Genomic DNA, 22,942 nt, shown 5'->3' on the forward strand with positions numbered 1-22,942 from the left:
TAGTTTTCTGAGTTCTGGAAAAGTGTAGTACTAACAGGGAAGTGTCATGACTGAACAAAAGAAAAATAACAAAATATACAAGAACAAATAAGAGAACCTTTTGCCAGAGGTTGGAAGAAAATAGGGTGAAAATGCATGAGGAAAATTTAAGTAGTCTGCATTCTAGCCACAGGAAATGTTATGCAAAAGGGAAAAGCAAGATTTACATTGAAAGAAATAGAAGGTTCTCATGCCATTATCATCTGATTGGTACAGACAAAGTGCAGAGAGTTCTGAGATTTCCAGCAGTCTCCTGAGATCAACACTTTGATCACCCTGATGTCCTATCTGATTAGAAGATCACAGTACTTTGATCTGGGCAATGATGATGTAATGGTTTGCTGAGCCACTCACTGTGATGCAACTTGTGTTCTGAGCCTGTGATAAGCACGTGATCCGTACATCCCATGGAGAAAACAATGTGTGTAAGCCAATTCTGAAACTGCACACTCTTACAGTTCTGTTTGCAAATGCTTACAATGTGGAATAGTTGGGTGTTCTCAGAGTAGGCTTCTATGAGTCATGTGGGTGTTCAGAATTGATCACTGTGATTGTCTGCATGTGATGTACAGTTCTTAGTGTGATGCTGATCGTTTCAGTATAGTAAGAAAGATACTGTAAAAGTAGTCTTTCTACTTTATTTGAGTTAGCTTCTAATAAATTTAAATGTATAGGAAATGCTTAAGTACATGAAGATTTCACTAGACTACTCTGTAAGCATCTGTAAGTATCATTATTCTCTCATTAATATTTTTGCCACTTGTTTAATGTAATTTCTCTAGACTAGACAATGACAGGTTACTTGTACAACTATACAGATAGAGTCTTGTTAGTAAACATTCCTACTTAAAAGCCAAACACCTGAATATTTTCAAAGAATAGTGTTTGATCTTCTTGTACATTACTTGTTAGTCAGTGTGATATAATAGAATAAGAATACAAGTATCTGATATGTGGACCAAATACATGAACAAGTATTAAAATGATGAAATCTGTATTTAAGAGGGACAGAAGTACTACATTCTGTTTGATTACTATTGAGTTTGTGTACATGTATGTGATAGCATTATGTGATTGTGATGTCACTCAAGCAAAGATAACTGCTCCTAAAAAATAGTAAACTGATTTCTAATTATGCTATCACTGTTACCAGGTGTTGCTAGCACCAAAGAAAAGGCTTACAGTATAGTAACACTAATAACTCTAGCACTTGGTGTGTGTCCTGTTCTTTAAGGGCTTGGATTGAATATCTTGCCTTTGTCATTCGTGTACTGGCCATTGCAAACTTAGAAGGTTCGTATATAACTATGTTGGTGGACAAGGCAACAAAGTGTTTTCTGTCATGTTGTCCAGCAATCGCTGTTTAGGCGGCTGCACGTCGCCAAAGGGATCGTGCAGTGCATTTGGAATATGCATGATTGATGAGGACCTAGCTCACTTTGGAGATGATACAATGGGCGGAAAGACAGGCATTGTGCGACGTCAGAGGATGGACGCGTTGAGCAATTCGTCCGTCGAAGTGACCCGCCCGCTTAAGAAATGAATGCACGTGACGGTGTCTGTGTGTGGTGTCACACGAGCGCTAAACCCAACCAAAGATAAACTGCATCTGAGAATAGCAAGTTGACTTCTAAGAATGCTATCATGATGTGCTTCTCGGCGATTAGCGTTGCCAATGCAGCGAAGCCATCGAAGCTCTAATGACGCGCGATGAGGTGATAACCCGGCTCTCGTTTCTTGTGCGTGGTCGTTCATTTTTCTCACTGAGAGCAGGAATAGCACGCGGATTGCCCGACTGGAGGGATGGGTCCACGCGGAGGCTGATCGCTGCCCATGCCAATACTGCTAGCGGACATCTCGGGAGAAACAAGTGCCATGTGCATCCGAAAAACGTCCATGTCGTCTTGTTGTTGAAGAAGCGCTGTTGCCTGCGACAGTGCGATTCGCTGGCCTATTCTCGTCCTAGCCGCATCTCTTAAGTAGTCGTGTGCGGGCGTAAAGGGTACTACAGTACTCACTGCTGCTGCTGCTGCTGCCCTCTTGTCCCATGGTCCGATTAGCCTCTTTCGTCGTCGCCGTCTTCGCTGCTAGTGCCGAGCTGGTGCTCGGTGCTCCCCAGCTGTCCCCGCCTGTCCTGCACGAGCGACGCACTTTCGTCCCGGAAAATCGCGGTTGGCGCTTCGCACGCCGTCTTGAACAAGATGCAGTCATCCCTCTCCGCATTGGTCTCACGCACCAGAACACGCACACCCTCGAGTCGCTTCTCAATACCGTCTCCCATCCAGACTCTCCCGAGTACGGCAACCACTGGTCTGCGGGGCAAGTCGTCGAGCACTTCGCTCCGCCTGCTGAGACGATCAATGCTGTCACGGATTGGCTTACCTCGAGCGGCGTGGATAGGGATAGGTTGAAGTTGAGCAAAAGCAAGGGATGGATTGAGGTGCATGCGAGCGTGGTGGAGGTCGAGAACCTGTTGCACGCAGAGTATCACGTATTCGAGGATGCAGACGGTACAGAGCGCGTCGGATGCGAAGCGTACCACGTCCCCGAGCACCTCGTCCCACACATTGACCTCATCAAGCCTACGACAGGGTTCAACGCGCGTATCCCGCCTGCACCGGTATCAAAAGACAACCTCGCGCGACGCGCTGCAGAGGTGACGAAGCCACCCGTCCGACTTGGTAGTCCATCCTCGTTCAACGGTCCCAAGACGAACGGACGTAAAGTCGACGGCTCGACTAACCTTACCCTTGCAGACTGCAACCAATTCATCACACCCATCTGCCTTCAAACGCTTTACAACTTTGCGAATTACAAACCCATGGCAACCGAAAAAAACACATTCGGCGTCGTCGAGTTCACCCCTCAAGCATTCTTACAAGGCGATCTAGACATGTTCTTCCATAACTTCTCTGCGACGCAAATCGGTCAGAAACCTCAGCTCGTGAGCATCGACGGTGGTGTCGCACAGACGACGAATCAGAGTTTCGACTTTAACGGAGAGAGTGACCTGGATTTGGAATATGCGATGGTGTTGACGAACCCTCAGCCGGTGTTACTTCTCCAGACGGGCGACCTCGTCGAAGGTGCTGGGTTTGATAATTGGTTAGATGCGGTTGATGCTTCGTTTTGCACGTTTGAAGGTGCGTGGCTTGATCTTTAATCTTAGATCTCAAAACCTTGAAAATCTTACGAACACCGTGATGACAGGTGGCGATGACCCAGATCAGGTAAGTCTGTGTGCATGACCGGAGTAAAGGTTAATCGTTGAATGTTAATCTCCCCCACTCCCTTGATCCGTTAGGACGGGATCTATCCTGACCCACTGCCTGGCGGATTCAACGGTACGTTCTCTTTCTTCAACACTCTCACGCCACGTTTTGGGCTGACGAGGAGATAGAATCGGAGAGTTGTGGTATCATCAAGGTTTGCACAACATAATACGTCTACCGACTCTGAACGTGTTGACTCACTCGGAATTAGCCTCCGAACGTCGTGTCCGTCTCCTACGGCCAAGATGAGATCACCATCTCGGCACGATCTGCGATGCGGCAATGTACCGAGTACGGAAAGATCGGACTCATGGGTGTTAGTCCTCTTCGTATTCTCCTCTCCCTTTACCGTCTGAATGACGTGGTGTGATAGACGACGGTGTTGTATAGTTCGGGCGACTTTGGTGTTGCGGGCTTTGGAGGAGTGTGTATTGATGCGGATGGTGTGTATTTCTGTCTCATGATTTTTGTTTGAGTTGCGCTGAAGTCGGTGTAGGGAACGAGACTGCTAATGGGACGCGCTTCAACCCTGTACGTTCACCGATGTACGGTCATTCATGGTACAAGACTAACTAAGTGCCCGAAGTCATTCCCAAGCGGCTGTCCATTCGTCACTTCGTACGTCCTTCCTCCCATCCCTCCACTTCTCTCTCCATCAATACCCTTTCCCCACTAACCATCCCCTCCCTCCCATTCAGAGTCGGCGCAACCCAAGTAAACCCAAACGGCACAGTTAACGACCCCGAACAAGCCTGCGAACAAGTCATCTTCTCCGGCGGAGGCTTCTCTAACATCTTCTCCATACCCTCTTACCAACAAGCTGCCGTGGAGGGGTTCTTGAAGGACCACCCACCGCCGTTTAGTGCGGACCAGTTTAATAATAGTGGGAGTAGTAGGGCTTTTCCGGATTTGAGTGCTAATGGGGCGAATTATGTTATTGCTAGTGCGTTTTCTCTCTGGGAATGGTTTTCAGTGTGGTTTGTTTGCTGATTTTGTGTTGTACGTCGTGGTGGATAGTTGATGGAGGTACGCCTTCCTCACGTTTCTTTCCCTGGCTGTATTTAGCCTATTAATGTCCTCTAGAATTCAACCTCGTCTTTGGAACCTCCGCTGCAGCACCGACAGTAGCGTCCATCATCACACTCATCAACGACGCACGAATCGCAATGGGGAAGAAGCCTGTCGGTGCGTCTCGTCTCCTCTTCATCCTTTCCTCTGCCTTTCTTTCTTGCACCTTTCTTCTTCTGGCTTCCGTGATGCTGACTGAGTTGTGATGATAGGTTTCATCAACCCTGCGATTTACAGCGATACGTTTAGAGGAGCGTTTAATGATATTACGACGGGTGGGAATCAGGGATGTGGTGCGTGTTCTCCCTTTCTCCTTCTCTTCTTCCTCGGTATTTGTTTCTTCGTGAAATGCAACGTTATCTATGTGAGCTTCGTCGTGGGCCTTCTTGTGTCGTCGAGCGTTTCACACTACCTTGGTGCCCTTTATCTTCGCACACACCCCTTGGCGCATGGCATCCATTACTCGTCGCTCTTTCTTTCTCAACTACTACCGTGTTCCTTGTTAACGGATTTTCCTCGCATTCTATTGTGCACTAATGCATCCGTCATATCGACAGGCACGGATGGGTTCACAGCAACACAGGGTTGGGATCCGGTAACGGGCCTTGGCACACCTAACTTCGAAAAACTTCTCAAGATTTGGTCGATCATTCCTTGATTTTTGCTTCCACCTTCGTTTGTTCATTTGGGTCGAGTGTCTCTGCCAAGAAGAACATTTTTGTCTCTTTTTCTTTTGCTTGGAAGCAGGAGTTGGAAGTGATAAAGAGTATTTAAAAGACAGGTTGCTGATTGCCGATTACTAATTACACCAACTGCACCTTGCCTCATCTCAAATACACTCATTTTTTTACGTGAACACATATGTATATACAAAATCATAGATGCCAATTATTACAAACAAATTGTGCAGTCAGTGGCAATGTCTGGTCTCTCTGGACTTTGGAGTTTGGTATATCAAGATCACGTGCCTTTAATTTCTGATGTGGAGTTGCGGTCAGTCGTTTGAGCGGTCTTTCTGACCGCCATGCCTTCGATCTAGATAGTAAAGGCCATTGTACACCTTGTTCGACTCAAGCGAGCTCTGGTCTATGAATTCTCTTTGCCCGGTGGCTATTATGGAATATTGGATGAGAGCGATCAGCCGCTGCCATTTTGCATTGACACCAATCCTTAAGGCTTATTGGTATAGATGACTAAAAAGTCCTCACGCTCGAACCATCCTGGCATCCCATGTTCCATAGATCCCGGCTGCTTGATGAAACAAGGGGGTTTCAACCGATTTCCGTTTTGCGACAGACAAACTGCATTTGTACTACTACTACTACAATCTTGGACTTCATATTGGCTACTTTTTTTGGCGACAATTAGATTCAGACTACGATATGTTGCTGTTTCACTTTCTTCGGTTGTAATCATTAATGAGTAATGGTGGAATTTCCGACACATACCCCGTATAGATCGTACAATGTCCATGTTCGTCCCTCGATGAAGTTGTGAGAAGTGCCTTGGACCGAGTTGATACCGCGATCCGCGCAATGGGCCACTCCTCCGTCTCATTTGACTTGATGCGGGTTACCGAGAAGCCTAATGATCATCGAGCCGCCTCAATTGAGGCCTAGGCATCTCTGTATATCTGCCCTATAAGTCGTAGCGCATAAACTATCCACCGAACCGCCCTTCTTGCCGCGCTAGCGATGTCCAACATAGTCAAAGAAATCCAACTTTTACGGCAGGCCGCGTATGATTTACAAACGTCAAGAGTACGAAGTTGTTATTCTGTCATGTTAAATTGCTTATTGACTTACTGGATGCATTTAGTATTTGACAGGTCTGTGCAAATCATAATCACTGGCAGTTGTCAGTGTTTGATCCTGACAGTCACCATGTGTTGTACTTCAGTGGCTTCTTTCATCACATTGACTTGGGATATTTTGATTACTTTGGAGGAGTACGTTCATCTGTAGCCTATGCAATTCATCAAGGCTAATGCTTATAAATTTTAGGGAGGTATTGTTGAATCCTCGTTATGCGCGTATCTCACTGCTCAAATAAGAGTATTAGATCTCGCTCATCTGGAAAGCCAAATGGTCCTCAGGGAAAATTCTATACTTTGCTGCCAGATACCCTTCTTGGCTGGAAGGCGCAGTATATCTTACAAGTATGTCTCTTCTAAAATCTCTTGATGAAATAAGCGCTGATTGAGGTGAAGACACGTTAGATTTCTCTGCAAATCCAGCTGTGAGTCACTCTGATCAATGCCACTGTCTCCGACTCTCATATAAGCAATACCTGGAAGTTCTGTTCTGCTGCATTATATGTGGATAGTTGGTCTACATTCGTCTTCATTATTCCCGTGCAATGTAAGATTTACGCTATTTGAAGCCTGACGCTAAGCTAACTCTATCAGTGATCGTCTTTCTGCGTACTGTTGCGGTGTGGGATAATAAACGAATCATCATCATATTCCTGAGTATCGCCTTCATTGTAAGTCCCATTTCTCTCTTCATTACAATTAACTTAATGGTTCCAGGCAACAGACGTGACTATGGCGATCTGCATTGCATTCGTCTCGAAATCTCTCGTCTGTAAGTGTCTAATACTTCCTCAACCCATAAGCTTACTTACCTCATTTGGTTGTCTCTAGACAAATCAACCCCTCAGTAGGCGCTCAACGTTTTCCATTTGTTCTGTTAAATTAATCTCTATAGAGTAAAAGCGGTTCTCGGCTGCCAGGCCGGCGTTGCCTCTATTGACACAAATATTACAATCCCAGCTTGGGTAGCGCTAATGTGCTTTGATACGATTATTTTCGTCTTGACTTCAATAAAAGTAATTCAGAAGAGCGAGTACTTGATTGTCATTTAACTCCGATCATCGATTAACGTTGATCCAGGTCGATTTGGACATAATCAACTCATTGCGTTACTCCTAAGGGATGGTAATTATCCTTCTTTCAACCTCCTTAACTTCACTCACTAAAGCAGCTATTTCAGGATTTGCTTATTATGTGGTCATGCTAGGTGCATTCGTTCCCTGTCTCTCCCTTTCATACCAATTTGACCATTTGCGATTCACTGTGTCCAGTGGCAAGCATTTCCAATCTCGTAATTTATTCAGCGCTTCCGGCAAAGCGACATGGACTACTGGCCTCTATGCTCCAAGTTCTTCGGTCGACGATGTCCATTACCGGATCGCGCATACTGCTGAACGTCCGGGGCGTCATCAGTAAACGCCAAACGACTTGGTCTCAGACGGTTGGGACGGCTACTATATACCAATTATCAGTACAGGAGATACCGGAAGCTAGCACGAGCCAGGTATATGCTTCATCGGAATCGTAATTCGTGCTCCATTAAGTGTCACAATTAATATATATATATTATGTGTACTGTGAATTTCATTACAGATGTTTGAACGCCAAAGAGACTTCTCAGTAAAGCACGTCTTATGAAGAGTAAGTGCTTGCATGTCAGGCAAGCTATTTCATGCAACATCGGAGATCAGCTTGTATGAATTTGTAGTGTACCTGTGTAAATAGAATAAATAGTTGCATGCTGTTGACTACTTTTCCGTGTTCTGCTCTTGAGGCCGCCAATAATAGTTTAAGAAAACCAATCGAACTTCTTTTAACATCAATATACAAACACTTTTTACAACTACTTTCTCTGCCTCAGACTATCGGGAATCATGCAGTATGACGCGTTTTCTTACGAGGTCACCCAGTCGTAGTATCACATTTGGTGCGAATAACACCGTCTGATGCTGGAAAAGTGAAGTAAAAAAATGAATAAGCTTACCGCCATTGTCAAAGCACATCAGGACATACACTCCAAGTAAGCATTAATTAATACCCCGACCCTCCATATGGATTTGTTGAGCCGGTGCTTCCGCACAGCAGATTCATTAGGTTACCAAAAAACGTTGTTGCGCTGGTTAAAATGCTATCGCTGCAACTCTGTTGAATGCAGTCGTTAATTGATGAATAGCTGCTGCAGATGCTACCAAGGTTCAACGGAGAGCAGTCTGGAGCGTTGTTGGACAGGCATGATGCAGCGCAGTCTATCGCAGACATAAATACATGTTAGTCTAATAATACCCGTTGGAGCAGAAGGAACGTTAGGTACACACCAGGGACAATGCTCTGGGTCTGCCTCTTGACGTGCAGAGCAGAGACAGACGAGACAGCAAGACTGGAGAGAACAAATGTGATATGAAGACGCATTGCGAGTGGTTGTTGGAGAAAAAAGAAATATGGCGTCAATAAATATATAGTAAAGTTAGAGGCAAAGAATATGGAAGATATGCCGAGTAAATCGGACTGCGAAAGAGGCGGAGCAGTCAGGCCCGAATAGTGAGGAGTCATAGCAATTACTGCCATATTATCTGACTAGCCAGAGATTCAATCAGTGTACAGTATCTAATTAATTCTGAGATTGATCAGATCCGACTTGAACAACAACTATGGGTACATTACACCATTGTTACAGTAAACAAACAGTACGGCGGAAGACGACGGAGATGTTATACACGACTTTGAATATAAAATACATTGCCAGAGTAGTCGACGAGGAAAGAATTTGCAAACAGTACTGCCTAGTTATGGGACTCTTACGCTTCTTGCGCTTCTCAAAGAAGACGGAGTTGACATACTCTTTGGCGTAGCACTATGCAGTGGTGTAGTTGGAGAGCTCAAAGATGACTCGCGTCTTGTCCGATTAGGAATCGGAAGCGGCCGACGTCCTAGATCCTCTTCATCTGGCTGGGGGTGGAAGAGAGTCGAACCGAATTTGGCTCGGTATCTGTGCAGCTGGAAAACACAACAGATCAAAAGTCCGCATCAAACCTACAGGAGCGAAACTATAAGCTACCAGCTCGATTTCAAGTAAGGCGCCCTTAAGATGTTCCGGATCACCCTCGATCTCCAAAGTGACATCGTCGTCCAAGTCAGCGTGGATAGTTATGGATACACAGTGATGCATTTCGAAGAGAGGAATATTGCGCAACGATGTTCCTACAAATCCCTCATAGAAGCCCTAACGTAATAAGCAATTGTATAAGGTTATTCTTTACGGTCCACAGGTAAAAATTGAATATGGGCATACTCGATCCATCCTGACCATTCTGGAATTGGACAACGTAGAAGTGGATAAGTCAGGTGTTCTTGATCGTTCCTCCTCCTCCTCATGTACTTTTGGGAGTGGTTTTGGGGTTCCCAATTTGAGCACAGATTTCAGCGACGCTTCACTAGCGCTTTCCCAACCACTGTCGTTGTTCGAAGATATTGTTGCTTCGGCAGATTGTATAGAAAGCGAGACAGAAGGTTTCTGTCCAGAGTCGATTAGATTTAAAGTATGCAGTTTGTGTAAATACATACTTTTTTGATACTATTGTTGGTGACAGCAGATATAGTCTGGAGTTTTGTTAGCTTTCCCTTCGGCCTCCACTGACGCGGACTGCGGCCGCTTTACAAATAATAAACACTAAACTCCAGTATCATTCAGATGAAGAAAGTACACACCGTTGCTCACTGCTCCCATGACCTGCACTTGAAAGAGACAGCTTAGCGCTATATTCACTATCACTGCTGGAAGAGGTCGTAACCGCAGACATGCTGGCCTGCATTATGCTTGATCGTTCCTCACGTTCTTGACTGCTCTTGGAGCAATTCTGTGTTTTTCGTCGGGCTTCAATCGACGTCCACCATTGCTCAAGCCGCTTAAGCTTAAAGTCGAGCGGTGCCTCAACCACTGATATGTTCTGAATACTGCGATGCCCTATCGCATCTTGTGTTAGCTTCCGGCATCGTTTAACCATAGCCTCTTTAAGATAACGGATATGTTGAACCTCGCGCAGAGAGTCAGCATCGTTCTTCGCCAAGGCGCAAGCCTCGACTTTGAGCAGGTTTGCATAGATTGCGGCAGGACGCGGAGGTAATAAGACGCGAAGTTCGTCCCGGATATTTGTGCATTGGAAATAGCGCCATCCGGGCTTGGAAGACTTCTGTGAAGGCGAGGGTGGATCAAGAGAACCGCAGACACCATCGTCATTGGGAAGAGGCAGCGACGGATCGGGATCGGGATCTCCGTCGGTCTGAGAAGTGATCATCTGCCACTCGTGTTATCCACGGCCACGGTGTGCGCACAGAGAGCAAGACACTAAAAGTAGGAAGAGAGCGTGGTTCCGTCGTTGTTGATGTTAGGGGTGTTGGCTTTGACGGTTAATCAAAAAGGCAGTGCCTGGGAAATGAGCTTCCCTATGTCTTGAGATCATGCGTCGCTCTCTGCGTGTATGAGCTTGCACCATGTCGACCACGGTTGCTCAGATCCCTAACTTTACCAGCTCGTTATATGCTCTTAGCAAGACAAAGCTTGGTCTCACGCAGATTTGCCAGAATGGCCGTTCAGACTTTAATGATTCGCTGCTTGACGAACTTAGGAACGATCTAAGTCTCAACGTAGATCATCCAGAATCTTCCATGAGCATTCTGAAGAGGGAAAAGGTGGTGAGACCGATTCTAGATTTATTGCACAACGTCAGTGTGCTCTATTGCCTGTACGACTCCATATCTGATTGCAGAATATTATTTACACCAGGCGATAAACAACACCGGAGTTACTACCGAACTACCCGACATCCGTAGCTTATGCCTTGTGCGAATGATGGAGCTCGCAATTCGGATTGGAAATTTACCGCCCTCAATGCGCATTGATAGTGATGTACAATATCTCCCAAACTCGGTGTCATATGTTGCAAAAGGCGGTTTTGGATATATTTTTAAAACCAGAAGGAGATCGGATGACGCTCTCATTGCAATCAAGGTACCTAAGGAAGAGATTCAAGAGAAACAGAAGGAAAGTACACTGATAAGATCATAATTAACTTTTTTTGTCTCGTCCTTCAAAACAATCAAACTAACTTACATGTTCAGAGTATCTTTCGGGAGGTAATATTATGGAGCTGTCTTCGGCACGCAAATATTCTTCCATTCATAGGCACTTGCAAGTTCCGAGGCAGGTTCCCGTGCATAGCTTCCCCATGGATGGAGAGGGGTACGGTGATCGAATACTGCAGTGATCGAAGTGGCTATTTATCTGTCAAATTAAAGCTGGTCTGGTACCAATCTTTGTACGCAACACATAGAGTTCTTACGCTCGTGGAATAGCTCGGACAGGTTGCATCTGCTCTTGATTACTTACACAATCACGATCCACAAGTAGTGCATGAGGACGTGCGAGGGGTGAGCAATTTAGCTTGTTACTACTCTTGCTGGACTGCTCGTCTAATATCCAATCAGGCAAACATCCTTGTCAACGACCTTGGGAATGCGGTCCTGTCTGATTTCGGTATTTCTCGAATAAATAGTGAAGCATTCGCCGATCTTTCTTCAAGATTACAACACGGAAATATTCGATGGACGGCACCAGAATTATTATTTGAGACAAAGGATGGGCATCAACCGAAACCACGTTCACAAGCGGATTGGAATATGTTCGACTCCGGCTCAAACGTTACGAAGGCGTCCACACATAGTGACATGTGGTCGTTTGGGATGACCATCGTTGAGGTGTTGACTGGGCGGGTTCCATTTGCAGATGCAATTGGAAGGTTCGATGCTGCAGTAGTCATGCATATACACGATCGCAATTTGCCCCGGCGACCAGCACCGGATGGCGTCGACGTCCCAGATCCCTTGTGGCGGGCTATTGAGCAGTGTTGGGATGAAAGGCCAGAAGCACGACCATCGGCATCGCAGATGGTTAGTCACTTGAAAGACGCAGAGATAATGCTCGAGGTGAATGTGCAACTTAGGCCGGAGCCTTCTGTCTTACGGGATATCGATACGAGAGAAGGTAGACCATTATATTCGTCGACCTCTGCTGTACGGCTGAACCAATAGCGATACGATGGGCGGGACAATGAAGAAAGATACAACAGAGTCACAAATGGTTTGAAGAGACCTTTATTATTTTGTTATAATGGAAATTTGGTCAATGGAAATTCCGATCTAAGCATGCAGGTTACCGCCGTACCTACCGCCTTACTCTCAAGGTCAAGTTGGCACGATGGCTCATTCACGACATCGAAGAACGGCTGCATGGGTTCTTGATACCGGTATGAATACGATCCAACGTATACAGTAATCGACGTCCGAAAAGTTAAAGCTCATTGGGGGACGCACGAACCACATCTGGAACTAGAGCAGTCGTTCAAATTGTGCCCTCAAGGGTGTGCTAACAGACAGCGCTGAGAGACAGTCGAGCAAAGCTAAGGTTAACGTCTGGAAGTCCAAATGTCGACTTCCGGCAAACTCACCGCCCCTGGAATTGTAAATGCATGATCAGAAGCGTATCGTAATCAGCCGAAGGCATCTGTCCACGCAGACGTTGCATGAGAAGTTGCGACGGACTCTGATACCCATGTGAGTATCAGGGTGTCGTCAAAATATTCGCCACTTGCTAGCTTGAATACCGGAAGCAGTGGCGCACCAAAGACGATGAATATTGCCGCTTGTGCGCCATTCTGCCATCAGATTTGGCGGTTTGATGCGCCAAATGTGAAAAATATTAAGCCCCCCTATTCTGACTGCCCTCAGAGGTAAAGCAGACAAGACCAGGGTTATCAACATTCGTTACGCTTAAACGTGAACTGTTGATATATAGTCCTGGCTAGAATTATTTCGATAAAATGCTTGTATGGAAAGTCCATACCTTACTTGTATACAATTGCTATCGTTGCTGACTCTGCGTAAGGCTCTTTTGTTATTGAAGTGATCACCTACGTGCACCAACAAATCCTGCAGTATGTTTCGAAAACTATCATGAGCGGTTATGGAGCTCACAGACGATGGCGTCGTTGAGAGGGACATCGTAGATACACGTCTATTGATTAGCACCCGAAGTCGAGATTCAGGTCCTGATGACCTCCCTTTATTTCGTGCAGTATTCCTACCAAGGAAGTCTGTACTCTCCAAGCATCATGTGAGAGCAACTTAAATCAACGCTGAATTGTGCCCTGATACTGGAGATAGCTTAGAGCAATATGCGTCATGTCAAAATAATATGGAAGAGTCATCGCTTGAGTAGATGTTACGGCATAATCAATTGCAGAAGCGTCGTCAGGGTGTTCATTTCGTCTCCAACATATTTCCCCTGTTTTTCTCTTTTCCAAAGCACATGTTATGGACATAGGATTGCAAGGCTTGCAATTCATGGAATATGAAAGCGAGATTTCCTGGGTGAAGAGCGCTTGTCCAGGTTTTTCCAGAAGTGCTAGTAGACGAAACTCTGTTAAGGCGCGACACGTGCATCGAGTGAAGCGAGCGTCCTGTTTTCTCATGGCGGAGACTTTCGGGCGAAAGCAGCAAGGCTAGAGAAGTGGAGAAATCCACAATGGAAGATTATCTATCCTGAGAAGCGTGAACATTTGACTACTGGAAGCAAGAATTCAAACGACGTGAATTCGTGATTGCCTTCGTGTTGCTCTGATGTCAGCCATGAACTACAATTTAGAAGTTAAGACTTGACGCCAGCGTCGAGAAGAAATGCCGCCACACAGGATTCTCAAAGACTGCAGTCTCTTAAACCCGTAGTATATGTGCTTGGGGGGTAGCGACGTGCAATTAAGAAGGTTCACGAGGCAAAGTTTGCATCTAGATCGACTCACCGAGGCTTAGTGACAGACTCCTACGCTTACACTGTCTCCAGTGTCGTCCAGGCAGAGTTGAATACTTCAAGGTGGCCACGAACGAATATCCGTTCGTCAAGCAACGTAGTGAGTGGTCCATTTGAATGAGTGAGGGACACAGATAAGCGATAGATTACCTACTCAGGTTCGAGGCTTCGTGTAATATTATATTGAGCTCCTGATTATGTAACAATCGATTCGGTAAAATGGGAACCGCCAGGGCCGACTCGGAAGTATATTTTTCACAGCTTATCCTCCCTCCCTTTCTGATCGACTTCCTAAACACAATAATCGGTGGTAGCCAAGTTTTCAGCAAGAGACTTACTTTCAGTTCAAGTCAGTTGTGCAATCGAATATTCGGCCTTTCACTTGAGAAATGATGAGCTCGACTTATAGTAATATCTGGAGCTGTTCTGGGGCGCAAAAAGAGAAATGAAATTCGCAGGGCGCGGCGGCACGGACATGATTCGTTGCGTTGCTACATAGGCTAGATCTGCCATCACGGATCTAAATTCGGTGTAGTGCGCTTGTTTTGACATGAATTGATTCCCTCCAGGTTCACCAGAAAAGGGGAATAAAGGGTTCGACGTTCGAGGCGTCCATTTTTTGCTTGTACGTACATAAGGGTTCACGGGTATAATTCTAGGTGAAATATATATATGAGCGCGATTCGTCGACATGGCCGCTACTCCCTCTTACATTCGGTCCTCACTGCGCCATGGGGGTCGGTCCTATTGACAATGTTCTTGGGTGAGTTGGCAGTTGGTCTTGCATTCGCCAATTGCTTACTTACCACACCATTCACTTCGACCTGTCAGTGGCATGCTTGCGGGGACTTGGGCCAACAGTCTGCTCCTTTCGGTAGCATTCATGCAGGCATTGAATTATTTCCAAAATTACCCTCGGGATCCTATACAGCTGCGTGCGGCTGTAGCATTAGTCATCTTGTTTAACGTCTGGTGTACGATCGTGTGCTATGCAAACGTCTATTTGGTACGTCCATAGTATAATCACCATGCTTGTTTTTGCAACTCACATATAGCTCAGTACTGCGTTACACACTGGGGTAAGCTAGTTACCCCTAGCTGTCCATTACATCCATTGACCGGTCTCATTTGTACAGGTAATCAAGTGTTCCTGTCAGCACAGTACTGGCCAGTCCCGAATTATATCATTTCAACGTCATTAAGCGGGTTTCTCGTTCAAACGTTCTTAGGATGGCGGTTCCTGCGACTGTATGTTTCATCGTTGATTATCACAACTAGTAATTCAAACTGCACATAGGTCTAGCAATTATATAATTACAGGGCTCCTTGAACTCTGTTCGCTGGCATCTGTACGTCTTCGCCACCATCTATATTGAACTTGACTCAAATGCGCGTCACTTCAAACAGCTTGGTGGCTCTGTGGCTGTTGCGGTGATAATAACAACGCACAATTCACTCGCAGATCGTAACATGCTTACAACAACAGTGACGTGAGTCTTAATGCTACATTCCCGTGTTGATGTTTAGCCTTATTTTTCACGTACAGAGTTTGGTTCGTTGCTAGTGCAGCAACAGATGTGTTTATTTCTATCGTGCTTATCTGGCAATTCCGTCGCATGAAATCATTCTTCGACAATACACGCTCGCTCTTGCGACGTCTTACGGCTCTGACTATTAGATCGGGTTCCATGACATCGACCATCGCTCTTACTACTCTGTTCCTGTTCCTTGCAGACAATGAGGCGAACTGGGCCACTGGAGTAGTTTGGACACTGGGCCCTATGTATGCGATCACCATGCTATCCAATTTAAATGCTAGGCGACGATTGCACGGCGTCGGTCAGTCCAGCGACGAGCATAATCCAAGTGTTTCGTCTGGTGGGGTTCCGCCGTTCCGCAGGAATCATGAAGAGACTTTTGCGATGTCAGGCATCCATGTTATCCGGACGGTGCAACTCAGCGACGATGTAAGTCAGCCCTTTATCAAAGATTTCATGTATTCACGTCTTGTGTTTTCTAGCAAAACCGTAACCTGAAGGTTGATGAGACTCTCAGTCCTGGCCCAGCTACTGAGGCGGAAGAAGATTCCCTAGAGGATCGGAAACGTAGACCGCTTAGAGTTAAACAATCGGTAGGCACGGCCGTGTAGACATGGTGAATACTCTTGCTTTAGATTATCGCCTTGGCGTGTGGATACTGTTACTTTTTTGCTATGGATGGATACACGATGTTGGTTATTACGACTCGTACAAAAATTTATTTACTTCAGTCACATGTCATTTCTTCAAAAGCTTAAGTAGGTTTCTACGTAGTTCTTCCTCACAATGGCTTCCTTGCCAAGATGACGGCAAAGTTATAACACACACCTTCAACTTTGTCCAGTTCTTTACGCCCGGCTTCGAATAGAGCATCAACGTCTTCCGGTGACTTGACCAGCCCAAACCCACCCTCTGCAACTGCAAATGAACTACACGATCTAAATGCAGTGGTGAAGTTGTCGGCACCGATTCTACCAATCTCTCCCCATTTATTACCAACGGGCGCTCCTCGGATTTCTTCACGAATGTCTACGAACCCGGCCTTCTCCATGATTTTAGGAATATCGTCGGCCAAATTGTACAAATAGACCCGAGAACGCAAAGCCTCCGTGTACAGCGTCGTCAGTTTTTCGGCCTTCTTTAAGTTCTCACCTGACGGGAACGGAGCACTTATTTCGACGATCTGAGCTGTGCCGCCCGGTTTGAGAGCCCTGAAGATTTCGGAGATCGCTCTGGACCAATCCGATGCTGTGAAGGCACATATCATCAAGCGTTGATGGACGAAGTCAAATGAGTTGGTCCAAGAATCTGGGAGATTTGTGGTTGAAGCCTCGACAAGGTGAACGTTGCTTGGGAATGACTCTGGAAACATTGCCAGCGACACATCCACTCCTACTAGCTCCACGGAGTCTGGAACCTCCTTCGCTAGTGCAAGGATCCATGATCCTTACACAATCGTCAGGTACACATGGATACAGTGCGTCAGTGATCTACATACCGGCTCCTGTTCCTGCATCCAAAACTCTACTGCCAGGCTTGAGCTGAAGTTCTTTATCGTAAATCAAGCGACCATCGTATACTGTTGTCAAAAGATAGTTGTGCTGCATCTCAAGTCTGGAGAACAGTGTTGATCAGCTCTTCTGATTCTAGCTACTAGCAATTGTTAAGGTCAAACTCAACCTTCTATGCTCCGCATCGTTTCTCGGGAGTATGTATTTTTCTAGGATGGCATTGATATCGTCAACGGGACTGGACATGATTGCATATTTTACCCAACCAGATAACTTTCCCTGCCTATATACTACACCGCAGTTCACATAGGTCCCGTTCAATATCTCAGCACGATTGTTTCTCGCGCGGAGATCGCGGAATATTGGCAGAGTCAGATTACGCAGCTATCCTTCGAACAGTCGCACTGTTCGGTTCCGTACCGGGTTGTGCGTCTTCGACACCTACAAAAGTAAGACTCAAAGAGCACGAATACGTGGAAAGGGATGCGAGAACTCGGACACGGAACACTTGTCCCACCGAGCTGCTTTGAAAGCAACTGGACTTGTTCCTTCCAGCACAATGACAATGACTGAGACAGTGCATAGTCTTTCTAAGCTTTTCGTGTAAATGAAAGCAGGAGGATGGTGCGGTCAGCGCCAGTTGGATTTGAAGAGCAATAAAGCTTAATACTTGGATGTACGAGAGCCGTGAAATCCGAAATGCCCGGATTTCTCATTATTCATCTACTCTTAAACCATTCCCCCAAGCCCGTGACACCTATGGGGAGACACAGGAACTTCGGGAATCGGAACAGGAATCGGAACAGGAGCTTCTATCCTTCAATACCATTCCATCATGGAAGCCCGTCGTGCTAATACTTTTCGAACAAGTATTAGGTGACTTCAATTAATTGGCAGGAGCACTTGCAGGACAGTTGGAAAATTTTGGGGTGGCTCGGCAAAGTGGACGTACCTTAATATATACCAAATAGAGATGTAAATCCGTGCAACTCTCTGCAAGTTTCTGCAAGTGCTCGAACCCACTTGTTGGCACTTGCAGACGCGTCGGAGTTTGAAATAAAGAAATGTCTGACTACAACCCAACAAAAATCATGAGTAACGTGACATGGGCATTAAATGTCGATCTCTGCAAGTCCAGCTCTTCAATTTTGAGAGACTTGCATAACTCTTGGCATCTTAACTCTAAATTGCCGAAGCCCTTCTGCAAGTGTCTCTGCCAATTAATTGAAGTCGCCTATTATTGAATTATGCTGCTTAGTTTTCGTGCCCGACGCTTTTCTGTCACATCAGTAACATGCACACTAACAGGTCTATCGATTACCTGCAGTCCACCATCCATTTCGCATTTGTGCAGGTCCATTACTTTCGCAGAGCACTTGTCAACACCAGAGCCATAGACGGCTGAGATTGAGTTGAGGTTGAACGTTGGCCAACACAACTTAGTAAAAATACGTTGCAATATGCAGTGTTTTGTCTCCTTTTGTACAGACTTGATGTGATGCGGGGTTAATGCTATCGTGAGGCACAAATGTTGCTTGGCACTATCAATAATCCACTGATTTTCGCTCTTGCCTTTGCCGATGGCAACGGGAGATCATTTAGCTCAGAGAAAGGAACGAGCTTCCGAGTCGCTTCGGTACCCTCAATCGAGTGTGGAGCGTCGATTAAATCCATTACTTATACCGCATTCCCGACAAACGAGAGCCAACTTTTTCATGTCCTGCTAACCTGTCACTAGGACATCCATTCTCTTTTGTCCCTCTGCTTGTCGTTCCTTACAACTCACACTCTTTTGAGTCCTTCTGACATGATGTTGCATACACCTGACCTGGTTCTTCTTGCTCTCGCGTTGTCTCTGGTTAGCGGGTCTTCTTCCGCGAAGCCAATAGTGCAAATTCGGGAGCCCGCTCTTGTCTCAATCGATTTTGCTGTCCGCCTCAATCTTACACTTGGTGACTCGAAGATCGCTGACCTTGATCGTGCTCGTGCGGCATCGAAACTTGCGGGGATTGGGAATTTAGTTCGGCGCGATGGCGCAATTAGCGCAACGAATACGGGTGTCACCTATGTTGCCAGTATCGGGGTTGGTGAGCCAGCGACGGACTATTCCCTCGTCGTAGATACGGGAAGCTCGAACACATGGATAGGAAATTCAGAGCGAGAATTCTAGTTTTTGGAACTTTTGCTAATTCTCCTCGGATAAATGCAGGTGCCGATAAGAAATACGAGCCGACGAATTCTAGTGTGAACACCGGCAAAAACGTATCTGTTTCATATGGCTCTGGTCAGATGGAGGGAGTTGAATGTGCGTGTCCTTGTTCGTGTATCACGTCGGTGCTAATTCCTCTAACGTCGCACAGATAATGACACCGTCACAATTTCTCCCGACCTTGTCATCAAAGCGCAAAGTATTGGTGTTGCTAATTATTCGGTCGGTTTTAATGGCTACGATGGCATCCTTGGATTGGGGCCTGTCGCAACAACTGCAAACACAGTGCAGAACATGTCGAAGGTACCGACCCTTATGAACAACCTATATGCGCAAGGAAAAATCTCCAGCGAGATCCTCGCCGTTTCTTTCGCACCTACCACGACGGAGCCGAATGGAAATGGCGTGTTAACGTTCGGCGGAGTTGACAACAGCAAGTGCACGGGAGAAATTACGTACGCCCCGATTACAAAGGCATCACCGTCCAGCAAATTCTGGGGAATTGACCAAAGCGTGACCTATGGGAAGGCTGGGAAAGAAATCTTGAAGTCAGGCTCCGGAATTGTCGACACTGGGTCCACCCTGGTCCTATTGGTTGGTTTTCCGAAGCAAGAGGAGATTCAGCAATCAGCATAGCTAATGATATTTACCTCTGAGCAGGCTACCGAAGCGTTTAACGTATATACGAATACGACGGGCGCAAAGGTAGACGAAGGCGCTGGTCTCCTCAAGATTGAGAACCAAGATTATGAGAGGCTCGAAAGCCTGTATTTCAAAGTTGGGGGCACGACCTTCGAGCTAACGAAGAACGCGCAGACATTCCCGCGAGCCCTCAATGAGTTCATCGGTGGCGAAAAGAACGCTACTTACCTAGTTGTCGGAGACGTGAGTCGAATACTACTTGACAGTGCCAGCAATACACTCAACGAACGTCTGTGCACTATAGCTCGGTATATCCGTTGGAAATGGCCTGGACTTCATTAACGGCTACGCATTCTTGGAGCGCTTCTATTCCGTGTACGATACGACGAATAACCGCATTGGGCTTGCGACTACGAAAGATACTTACTCCTCAGCCAACTAACTTTACATACCCATTTTTTTCGAGATTCGGCGATGTGAGGCTCACCGCTGGTGATTGCCGCAACACTTCATAGGCTCTTCCGACGATACCTATATCATAACCCGTTGTGGAACACACGGACTTGGACGCTTACCTTCCTATATAACAATGCATAGCAGGTCGTAACACCCACAATACCCTTGTAAATTCCTATCGCATGTCGACAACATAAATGAGGAATTCTGCTTTAACTTGAAGCTTACGTGTACACATGGGGGTGCGATACTGACAGCAAATGCCAAACGTGATAAACATTAAAGTAAGGATGATAAATTTTGACTGCTTGTTACAGCGCTTTGCATAAGTAATAATGAGACTCGCGCACGCGACTTTTGTGGGAGAAAAGAAACCTCATTTCTCGTCTGTTGCGAGGCTGTGGGAAAGTGGACCCAGTCATGTCTCCATGAACCTTTTCAGCACAATTTGATTTACAGTATTCCAGACACAACTCTTTGCTTGACTCTTTGGTAAAATATGAAAAACTCATTTCTTTGTAACTACTATATATATTATTTACAAATAAACTCAATTATTTGGTGAATAAACTTATATTGTGTTATTACTTCTAAGTTCTGACACAATCATCTTCACATCACAAGGCTCAGCATTATATATTTCTCCCTCAAATATTTGAGACACGAACTTAGCACTGATATGCTCTATGTAACGATCTCTGTGCCCATAATGTTAGAAATGCAACAAGACAGCAATTGTGTGTATGTTGTGCACGAGAATTTTCACTAAGTCGAGAAAGTCACATGATATCTTTTATCACCCTAAGATCTAGAGTCGCGTTTAGTGACTAGTCTCATTAGATATGCAAGCCGGTTACCGCTGTAACTGTGAGTTTGATTTTGAATTCAATTATCAATAGTAATGACGAGATGACGTCGGCCACTGTGGTGCCCGAACACTATCTATGCATCATTACTCCTGTAACTCCACTGTACCAATATAACTGCTATTTAAGGTATTCCTCAAGCGGAATGCAGGACTGGGGACTCTGGGCCGTCTGGTGCACCTGACATCATTGCTTGCGTATTGCTCCAGACTGTATCTGTGGAATGTATAAGTATAAGTATACTCACTCGGACTGTCTCATCTTACCCTCACTCATAGCAACCACATTTCCAACCCCTTTTCCAAACTATTTCTGACATTTAACATGTCGTTCAACAGTATGTCACTCTTTTCTTAGAGTCTCTTTGAACTTCTTTAATCATAAGTTGACAGACACTGACACGACTGGCGGCGGCGAGGGATTCCGTGAATCGCGCGGAGGCGTTGAGTCTTATGGACAGGGACCAGGCTCGGGCGCGACCGACCCTGCCAACACAGGCCTTGGTGGTTACGGCAGTAACCCACCCCAGCAGCGCGCATCGGATGACCAGCAGTTCCGTACCACGTCCAATTTTGACAACTCGCCAGACTTCCAGCAGCAGACGCAGGGTTCGGGTACCCAACGTGCATTTGGCGATGATCGCGGAGAAGAGAAATCAGGATTCAGCGGCTCTGACGACCAATACAAAGATACCACGGCGGGCTCTACCTTTGCTCAACGCTCGTCCGCGGGCCTTGGCCAACGCAATGACTTTGATGATACCACTGGCGGTGGTAACATTCCTGGTACTCGTTCCTCGGGTGCCGCGTCAGGCGGTCAGTTCGATAACAACACGGGAAACCAGTCCACCGACAACCAAGAATTTGGTGGAGGCCGCGATGACCAGTTCGGCGATGACTCGCAACGCGAGCGTCAGGGTGGCAAGGCCACGTTCGGCGACAAAATGCGCGGCAACGTCGAGAAGCTAGCAGGTAGTGTTACAGGAAAGCCAGAACTGAAGGAACGCGGTCAGGATCGCAAGATGGGAGAGTTGTAAATCAATATCACCGGGCTAACATTGCTTACGCACAGTAGTAAACAAGATGTACTTGTAGTTTATTGAAGAAGTTTATTGTAATTTTTTGCTTTGAAGTGATGCTTGCACGCAAGAAAGCACTAGAGAAAGACATTGTGAATTTGACGCCGAGCAAGTGCCTTACATCGAGAGGTGGGTCGACACGATATACATGGGCACTAGACAATATTAGTTGTTAGAAATAATAATCTGACTTGGCATCAGCTCTCAGTGATGTTCTTCGTCGTATGACGCGATCTGCATGAAAAAGAGTGACGTCATTCATTCACTCATTATTTGTACAACTTTAGACCGGCCATCAGCCCATATATTACCACAACTAATAATAATGCCCTGCCCCACTCTTGGCATGCAAATGTGTGCAGACAATATCATTATTGGTTCATGAGAATAATGCATCATACAACGTTACGGCAGCTCGTCAGTCCTCAAATTTCAGGGCCGGGTGTCCACTGATGAAATTTGCAACTTGACTTCCCTCCACCTCCTCCAACATGTACATCGCTGCATCTCGCAATTGCCTCACCCTCGCAGGATACAGTGTGCTACACGCTGCACGAGGCCCTCTGTCTACGTTCTCGATGCGATCATGCAT

The 22,942-nt window shown here is 46.0% G+C and overlaps 9 protein-coding genes across 9 annotated transcripts; 6 read left to right on the top strand and 3 right to left on the bottom strand.

The window, feature by feature from the left end:
* Positions 1–1,702: 1,702 nt before the first annotated feature.
* FOMMEDRAFT_159764 (uncharacterized protein) lies at positions 1,703–1,937 on the bottom strand (the record flags this gene model as incomplete). The annotated part of the gene is made up of 2 exons (XM_007269522.1): positions 1,703–1,736; positions 1,804–1,937. 2 exons carry the CDS (start codon positions 1,935–1,937, stop codon positions 1,703–1,705), a joined length of 168 nt encoding a protein of 55 aa, XP_007269584.1.
* A 149-nt stretch (positions 1,938–2,086) lies between these two features.
* FOMMEDRAFT_159765 (subtilisin-like protein) lies at positions 2,087–5,037 on the top strand (the record flags this gene model as incomplete). Its single annotated transcript, XM_007269523.1, has 12 exons — positions 2,087–3,182; positions 3,250–3,269; positions 3,344–3,383; positions 3,440–3,465; positions 3,523–3,627; positions 3,685–3,754; positions 3,808–3,842; positions 3,898–3,929; positions 4,010–4,254; positions 4,329–4,337; positions 4,395–4,496; positions 4,592–5,037. 12 exons carry the CDS (start codon positions 2,087–2,089, stop codon positions 5,035–5,037), a joined length of 2,226 nt encoding a protein of 741 aa, XP_007269585.1.
* Positions 5,038–5,971: 934 nt separating this feature from the next.
* FOMMEDRAFT_170143 (uncharacterized protein) lies at positions 5,972–7,720 on the top strand (the record flags this gene model as incomplete). The annotated part of the gene is made up of 11 exons (XM_007269524.1): positions 5,972–6,139; positions 6,198–6,207; positions 6,279–6,331; positions 6,441–6,537; positions 6,589–6,617; positions 6,676–6,739; positions 6,787–6,863; positions 6,910–6,964; positions 7,273–7,317; positions 7,373–7,399; positions 7,464–7,720. The coding sequence occupies exons 1-11, from the start codon at positions 6,074–6,076 to the stop codon at positions 7,718–7,720; spliced, it is 780 nt and encodes a 259-aa protein (XP_007269586.1). The 5' UTR covers positions 5,972–6,073.
* A 1,110-nt stretch (positions 7,721–8,830) lies between these two features.
* FOMMEDRAFT_22554 (uncharacterized protein) lies at positions 8,831–10,528 on the bottom strand. Its single transcript, XM_007269525.1, has 5 exons — positions 9,898–10,528; positions 9,754–9,841; positions 9,482–9,702; positions 9,248–9,412; positions 8,831–9,186 (listed from the first exon to the last, which is right to left on the bottom strand). The coding sequence occupies exons 1-3, from the start codon at positions 10,482–10,484 to the stop codon at positions 9,610–9,612; spliced, it is 768 nt and encodes a 255-aa protein (XP_007269587.1). The 5' UTR covers positions 10,485–10,528; the 3' UTR covers positions 8,831–9,186; positions 9,248–9,412; positions 9,482–9,609.
* A 154-nt stretch (positions 10,529–10,682) lies between these two features.
* FOMMEDRAFT_112458 (kinase-like protein) lies at positions 10,683–12,352 on the top strand. The gene is made up of 5 exons (XM_007269526.1): positions 10,683–10,911; positions 10,973–11,230; positions 11,308–11,487; positions 11,542–11,616; positions 11,674–12,352. The coding sequence occupies exons 1-5, from the start codon at positions 10,855–10,857 to the stop codon at positions 12,274–12,276; spliced, it is 1,173 nt and encodes a 390-aa protein (XP_007269588.1). The 5' UTR covers positions 10,683–10,854; the 3' UTR covers positions 12,277–12,352.
* Positions 12,353–14,876: 2,524 nt separating this feature from the next.
* On the top strand, positions 14,877–16,086 carry FOMMEDRAFT_92323 (uncharacterized protein; the record flags this gene model as incomplete). The annotated part of the gene is made up of 6 exons (XM_007269527.1): positions 14,877–15,056; positions 15,111–15,129; positions 15,187–15,298; positions 15,348–15,399; positions 15,458–15,540; positions 15,597–16,086. Coding segments are annotated over 6 exons (936 nt in total), but the record flags the coding sequence as incomplete, so codon positions are not given.
* A 283-nt stretch (positions 16,087–16,369) lies between these two features.
* FOMMEDRAFT_91729 (uncharacterized protein) lies at positions 16,370–17,204 on the bottom strand (the record flags this gene model as incomplete). The annotated part of the gene is made up of 2 exons (XM_007269528.1): positions 16,370–17,034; positions 17,087–17,204. Coding segments are annotated over 2 exons (783 nt in total), but the record flags the coding sequence as incomplete, so codon positions are not given.
* Positions 17,205–18,814: 1,610 nt separating this feature from the next.
* Positions 18,815–20,634, top strand: FOMMEDRAFT_127575 (acid protease). The gene is made up of 5 exons (XM_007269529.1): positions 18,815–19,246; positions 19,309–19,404; positions 19,460–19,902; positions 19,969–20,193; positions 20,255–20,634. The coding sequence occupies exons 1-5, from the start codon at positions 18,907–18,909 to the stop codon at positions 20,390–20,392; spliced, it is 1,242 nt and encodes a 413-aa protein (XP_007269591.1). The 5' UTR covers positions 18,815–18,906; the 3' UTR covers positions 20,393–20,634.
* A 944-nt stretch (positions 20,635–21,578) lies between these two features.
* On the top strand, positions 21,579–22,372 carry FOMMEDRAFT_148442 (uncharacterized protein). The gene is made up of 2 exons (XM_007269530.1): positions 21,579–21,609; positions 21,665–22,372. The coding sequence occupies exons 1-2, from the start codon at positions 21,597–21,599 to the stop codon at positions 22,306–22,308; spliced, it is 657 nt and encodes a 218-aa protein (XP_007269592.1). The 5' UTR covers positions 21,579–21,596; the 3' UTR covers positions 22,309–22,372.
* Positions 22,373–22,942: the final 570 nt, after the last annotated feature.

The sequence above is a fragment of the Fomitiporia mediterranea genome (assembly GCF_000271605.1).
Source record: "Fomitiporia mediterranea MF3/22 unplaced genomic scaffold FOMMEscaffold_10, whole genome shotgun sequence".
NCBI classification, from domain to species: Eukaryota; Fungi; Basidiomycota; class Agaricomycetes; order Hymenochaetales; family Hymenochaetaceae; genus Fomitiporia; species Fomitiporia mediterranea.